A 7,153-nucleotide genomic window follows, 5' to 3' on the forward strand; every position below is an offset into this window, starting at 1 on the left:
GTTATATTGTAAAACTTTTGAGCAGAAACTCATCGACAGTTATACTTCCAGTTCAAGGGACAAAAACAGGAAATACATTTTCAACCCCGCAGTACCTGCAGTGAGCGAACTCACAAAACAATAACACACCTTTTCATTGAAAGCTCTTTGTTTGATACAAAAACATTATGGCCGTCAGCGAACAAAAATCCATAAATTAGCTGCACCGTTTCATAAGCCGCGGGGTTCAAAGCGTTGGAAAAAAGTAGCCATTGAGTTAGAAAAATACAGTAAATAACATAGGTCTTGTTCTCCAAAGATATTTTGTTCAAGTGTCTGAGTATCTCACGCATGACTTTCCTGTGTGTGCCGTCAGGTCGCAACATGCTGCTGGTCGGGGTGGACGGCCCCAAAGTCCCGTGCGAGGAGATCCTGGTCAAGCACTTGGGCAACCGCCTTTACAACGTCAGCTACCAGCTGAAGGACAAGGGCGAATACGTCCTGGTGGTCAAGTGGGGGAACGACCACATTCCCGGCAGCCCCTTCCACGTCTCTGTCTAAGAAAGCGACCTGCAGCTTCCACTCTTGTTGTTGTTTACAGCTCCAAGTCCAAGCACGCCACACGCAGCGCTTCTTTTTTGCACCGACTACAAAACTTTACAAATGTCTTAAGAGCGTTCAGAACAATTTTTCCCTCTTTACAATCTGACATATTTTGACCAAGCAAAGTGTGTAGGAGAAGGCACCTTTTTTTTTGTACTGATTGTAAACCAGCATGTCATGTTTGAAACCACTCGACTCCTTCAGATGGCGTCAAAGTGCCTTTTTAGGGAACAAGACTGCTAAAGTCCAAGTTGTAGCGCTAGCTCTTCCCTTATAACCTGCTGATAGTGTGGCAATTTTTAGGCACTGCTGTTCTTTAGAGGAGCTCGTCAAAAGCAGGAAGCTGTAGTTTGCATGCTCACACTGCTAAAAACAAAAACAAACAAAAAAAAAAGGTAAACCTGTGTCCTATCTCTAACGTGCGCGCGTGGATTCTCTGTAAAACACAAACACGGCGAGCGTTTGTTTCAAAAAGGGAACTTTTCTAAATTGATGCTGGACAAAAGGGTTAAACATGGCGTCTTTCCAAGACCGTGACCAAAAAAAAATACAGATGTTGCTTTGTCTCCTTTTTGAAGCGCCTTCTATTGCATTCCTGTTCTTTCAGCTCTATCTCTATGAATTAAAATGCTTTAAGTGTTTGTAAGACAGTATTTTGATACACAATAAACGTTGTCTAGAAGTTTTCTGCTTTGGTTTTTGTGTTACTGGTCTGACTCGAAATGTTGATGCAATTTCTGCACACAAATCAACTTTCCAATCAGCGAGTGTGTGGCACTCATTAGCTGTATGGATAATCTGCTGGATTATAAAAATCAAATTAGACTTGTGTTTTGGCAAAAGTAACCTAACAATGCAGGGTGTTCCAGAAGTCTTGGGCACATTTCAAGACCTCGTATATGAATGCTACTGGTACCATTTGAAAACTAAATTCATTAAGATTTTCGTAATGCCAATTTCTTTTCAGATCCAGCAACTGTGTTCACTCCACTAGAAAAGGCGTTTTGCGTCCTTGAATTTGCAAAACACAATGTGGAATACGTTTGGCAGGAATTGGACTATCGTCTTAACGTGTGCCGACATTGAACATTCCATGAAAAACTTGAGATTACAAGCTTCCAGTATATCAGATGCCTTTTTATATCAATAGTTTTTTAAATATTCAATGTCAAAATGTGCCCAAGACTTCTGGAACACTGTATTAATAGTCTATGTGATTTATGTTGTATTCCTTCTCTTCACTGCATTGGCCTGTTCTGTGTATAATATGATGGCAACTCTTTTATAGACCCCCTGTTAAATTCCTGGGGCCCTGCAAAGAAACATCTGCTTGGTTCTTCTTATGCCCCACCTTGTGATGCCGGCCAGCACTAACTAGTTATTTTCCGTTCATTCCAATTAGGCCCTATTGGAATTGCTTCATTATTCTCCCACTTAGATCGTATTTTAGAGCAGTTATGGCATCGTGGGCTGGAAGCTGTTCATTTTATTTACTTTGGAGCAGGTTAAAAATAAGATAACTTATCAAAAAACCAAAATTTATAATTTAACATGTTCCACGTGGCAATATGTGTACATCTGGGAGAAAGTGAAGAGGACACGTTGGATTTTTACTCCTACGATGCCATCAGCAAGCCAGTCCTCGATCGTAATATCCACGCAACTGAGTTAAATCGTCATTGTTATACCAAAAACCGATTCCCACCATGATAAATCTGCACTGCTGGGACTGTCCACAACCGATTACTAGATGTAAGATGAACACTTTACATTTGTGCGTATTGTAACGATATTATTCAAGCCTTTGTCTGCCTTAAATCAATGTATTGTTGGTTGCCAAAAAGTGATTAAACGTAATATTTTGATATTGACACATCTCATCTGTGCATACATTAGACGACCCTTAAGAGAATTCCGTATATGATAAAGTACATAATTTACTGTTTAGTTATGAGGTACCCTTTAAAAAGCTGAAATCAAATCCAAACAACTTCTGATTGCCAAAGTGGTTCTAAATAATATTTTGATATTGACACCTCACCTGTGTATACCATAAGGGTGGTCAAGTCGTGTATGCACAGATGTGTCAATTTCAAAATATTACTATGTTATGTGCATGGACAATTGACAGGTGATAATACATTTAAATTGTAATGCACTTTTAAACAAAATCTCAAAGTGCTACAAAGTTAAAACAGTGTGGAGGAGACAAGACATACTCAAAAAAGAAAAAGATTGTTAAAATCATCAAATCAAACTTTATGTCGCATTTTTTTATACACAGGCAAGTGGTAAACAAAGTGCTGTACAACAAAAATGTAGAAAAACACACAGCACTATTCACAATAACAAAGCAAAAACAAAATACGGCATGGCACTGAGGATTTGAGGAAAAACACTGACTTTGAGGCGTCCACACTGGAGAATAACTTAAATTAAGGAGTCAAAACTGTGTTGGTTTAAAATCTTCTAATTTTGGTAAAGCTTCTCCCTCTGGTCTTCAGGACCTGTAACTAAAACCTTGGTTGTGTCCTGGTTGAGCTTAGTGATGAGCAATCGTATGCCTTTTGGAACAAAAAGGTTATCAGGCCTATTTTTAAAAAGTCCGGGTTCTGAATAGCCCTCGGATGGATTGGGAGGCTGTTCCAAAAGCGTGGTGCGGCCGAGCAGAAAGCTCCCGGTGCCTGGTTCTTGGAGGGTCAGGGTGTTTGTGGTCTGTAGGGTGATGAGTTCCTGAAGGTAGGTATGGTGCATGGATACATTTATGAGTGAGGAGCAACATTTCGGAGTTGACCCGTGATGAGACAGGGAGCCAAAGCAATGCTTGAAGGATTGGGGGTGGTATGCTCGTGTTGACGGGCTCTCTCAAGTCCTTTACAATCTCATTAATACCACAGAAATGGCCAACTCTTTAATTTTTTGGCAGGGTCTCCCTGAAAAAAATTTCTCTCAATATTTAGGGAATGTTAGGCCTTGAATTGCAGGCAGCACTTTCAATAAACTGCATAGACTTTAAAAAAGCATTTAGAGACACCTTGTGGAAACTACTAAAAACATACGGCAGCCTGGAGATTTTTACAGACATCTTCAAAAATCTCTAGGAAGGACCCAGATGCTGTGTGAAAGTCAGATCCGGAAACACAGACTTCTGCGATATCATCACAGGAGAAAGACCAGGCCGCCTTCTACCACCACGACCATAGTTTATATTCTGAGGAAGGCAATGGACCAACCACAGTCCGGTGGTACACAACGCCTTACAGACCTGCGGACGACATGGCTTTGCTGGCAGAATCAAGAGCAGTCTTTCAAGGAATGACATCCACTCTTGAGTGAAATGCAGCTATGGTCTACAGATCAGCTGGCAAAAGACAAAGACCATGCAGATTGGGGACCACCAGCCAACCGACCAAGTAACAATAAATGGAGAACTGTTGGAAAATGTCTCAAGATCCACATACTTTGGAAGCAAATTTACATCGGGTGGGAATGTTGAGACGGACATCAGCTCCCGCATCTGTAAAGCCAAAGCTGTCTCCAGAAGAATGCAGCCAATATAGACTCGTGGGAGAATATCCAAGACGCTAAAAGTCAAGCTCTTCAGGTCTGTTGTAGCTCCTACAGATCTCTGTGCCAGCGAGACCTGGAAAATCCCTGTAAGGATTAGGAGAAACTGGATGCTTTCCAACAACGCTGTCTAAGAACAATCCAGAAGATCAAATGACCAACGAAACTAAGACACAACCACTCAGCCAAGACACAAAAACATGACATGATGAAATACTTGGAATGCCACCAAAACGTGACCCAGAGGTAGCAATGACATGCTCCCTGGTGGAAGAAGATAGAAGACGACCAAAACACACACAGAGAAGAACTCTCCTCAAAGACCAAGACCTCAACTTTGCAGGGGTTGAAGAGGTATCCCACGATTGAACAAAATGGAGAAGGCTTGCTGCCCAAAGCTCTCAACAGTGTGGTAGGAGCTAAGTCAGACTAAGTTTTTGTTAGGAACATTCTCTAAACGTCAGTTCCAGGTTTGGTTCTAACTGAACATTGGGGAACCCTTAGCTAATGTTCTTTTAATGTTCTGTGTTACAGCTCACAGTGAACATACGAATCAAATTAAATTCAAGTGTGACTAAAAAAATGATAAAAATCGTTCGACAAGAATAAAAAAGTTCATTTGTATTTTTTATTAATGATAAATGGTAATGATAAATGGGTTATACTTGTATAGCGCTTTTCTACCTTCAAGGTACTCAAAGCGCTTTGACAGTATTTCCACATTCACCCATTCACACACAAACATTCACACACTGATGGCGGGAGCTGCCATGCAAGGCGCTCACCAGCAGTCATCAGGAGCAAGGGTGAAGTGTATTGCCCAAGGACACAACGGACGTGACTAGGATGGTAGAAGGTGGGGATTGAACCCCAGTAACCAGCAACCCTCCGATTGCTGGCACAGCCACTCTACCAACTTCGCCACACCGCCCCTAATGAATTTATTATTGAATCAACAAAACAATACACAACAATACCACAATAATGCAATCCAATTCCAAAACCAAACCCGTCCCAGCAACATTAAGAACAACAATAAACAGAGCAATTGAGAACAATTGAGGGCACACAAACATGACACGGAACAATCTAAATGTAGTGAAACGAAAATGAACATTATCGACAACAGCATCAATATTAGCAACAATTTCAAAATAGCAGTGATTAAAAAACCCTCATTGATAATTATCATTAAAAACATTAATAAAAAATAATACAAAAATTAGAAATGAACAATAGTGTCACAGTGGCTTACACTTGCATCACATCTCATAAGCTTGACAACACACTGTGTCCAATATTTTCCACAAAGATATAATAACTCATATTTTGGTTCATTTAATAGTTGAAACAAATTTAAATAATGGATCCCATATTCCAATATATGACTCATTATTATCTAAACTAAATGCAGTTTGTTCTACTGATATCATCTCCACAGCTTGTGTGTACCAGTCAGTATGAGTTGGACTATCAACAGCTATCCATTTTTTAAATATTACCCTTTTTGTTATTATGCATATTGAAAGAAAAGCATTTTTACTCTTTGATGACACGTTACTAAATTGACGTGGATACCCAAGAATACAAATTTGCAGTGTCATTGGGATGTTTATATTAAGGAATGTGATTGCTTCTTTTGTTGTTTTCAACCATAACTCTTTTATTCTCTGACATTCCCTCAATAAATGAACAAGAGTTGCCTCGGCTGCCCGACACTTCATACATAACTTGCTATCTACTACACCAATTTTAAACAGCTGAGCAGATGTAAAATACAATCTATTCAATATCTTAAATTGAGTCAGCTTATCTTTAATGCTTCTAAAGGGCTTATTGGCATTTTTCCAAATATAATTCCATGATATGTCTCTTTCATCTAAAATGTTTAAGTCCATCATCCATTTCCGAACACAAGCATCATTTGCATTTCTAGTGCGGTGTTCATTTATTATTCCATAAAATAGTTTAATTAATTTCTTAATTGTATCTTGATTAAAAAGTGCATCTTCCAGTTCATGGCTATTTAAAGACATACTTTCAGAGGATATGCATTTATTTACAGCGTGTTTTAAAGAGATAAAATGTAAAAAATTATTTCTGGGTACATTATATTGATCAACTAAATCATTGAATGGTTTAAAAGAGTTTTTATTAATAATATGATGAGGTTTAGTAATACCTCTGTCTTTCCATGTTGTCCATTTAACCACATTTTTATTAATGATAATATAAGGATTGTACCAAAGCGGTTGATTTACAGATGTCATTGGGTTGATTCCTAGTATTTTCTGGCACAGTTTTAGAATGTTAAAGTTGTTAAATGTTTTTTTTTTAAATAATAGGCCTCGAGTTAAAATTCTGCAGAGGGCCTCAATGTGGCCAGTGGTGCTCGGTTAGTGTGTGTGTGTAGTCTGCTGTGCAAGTTGTGCATGGACTACTCTGAGTCATGTCTATACGAGGGCCACATCTTGATGAAATGGCGCCGTGGCACAATTTTATTTTGAGCCACCCACTGAACAAAAAGTTTTCAAACTTCTTCAGCCCTTTGAGACACTTGTGATTTAGGGCTATATAAATAAACACTGATTGATTGATGATTGATTAATTTGTGAAACGATTTTTACACTTTTTGAATCAAATTTGAAATTAATCTGATGCATGCTTCGTACAAATCTTATTGGGAAACACATTTTTCAATAATTTATGTTATATTTCAAAATAACAATTTTAAACAAAATTCTAGCAAAACAGCCAGGCTGGATTCGAGCACCCCTGCGCCAGTGCTTCTGCTCACGAGCCCGCCACCAAAACATGCCGCCACTAACACAGGCACCGTTCCTCCAATAACATAATTCTATAATTAAAATAATGAAACAATGGTCTTTAAAAGTGATAGTGTGCTCATTTATCACCACTAAAATGTATTTACCGAACTAAATGATTAATTCACGTTTAAAAACATCTCCATTAAATTCACTGTAGTGACGTCATTCAGACCATT

General features: G+C 38.8%; 1 protein-coding gene across 3 annotated transcripts in view; it reads left to right on the forward strand.

Moving 5' to 3' along the window:
• flna (filamin A, alpha (actin binding protein 280)) overlaps window positions 1-1,267 on the forward strand; it is a 105,860-nt gene extending 104,593 nt beyond the window's left edge. For all 3 annotated transcript variants that reach the window (XM_062054195.1, XM_062054197.1, XM_062054196.1), the window contains one exon: window positions 356-1,267. In XM_062054195.1, coding sequence (XP_061910179.1) covers window positions 356-540 — 185 coding nt within the window. In that variant the 3' untranslated portion in view covers window positions 541-1,267. The remainder of the gene's footprint in view (window positions 1-355) is intronic.
• The last annotated feature ends 5,886 nt before the right edge of the window (window positions 1,268-7,153 follow it).

Source organism: Entelurus aequoreus, linkage group LG07 (genome assembly GCF_033978785.1).
Source record: "Entelurus aequoreus isolate RoL-2023_Sb linkage group LG07, RoL_Eaeq_v1.1, whole genome shotgun sequence".
Lineage (NCBI taxonomy): Eukaryota > Metazoa > Chordata > Actinopteri > Syngnathiformes > Syngnathidae > Entelurus > Entelurus aequoreus.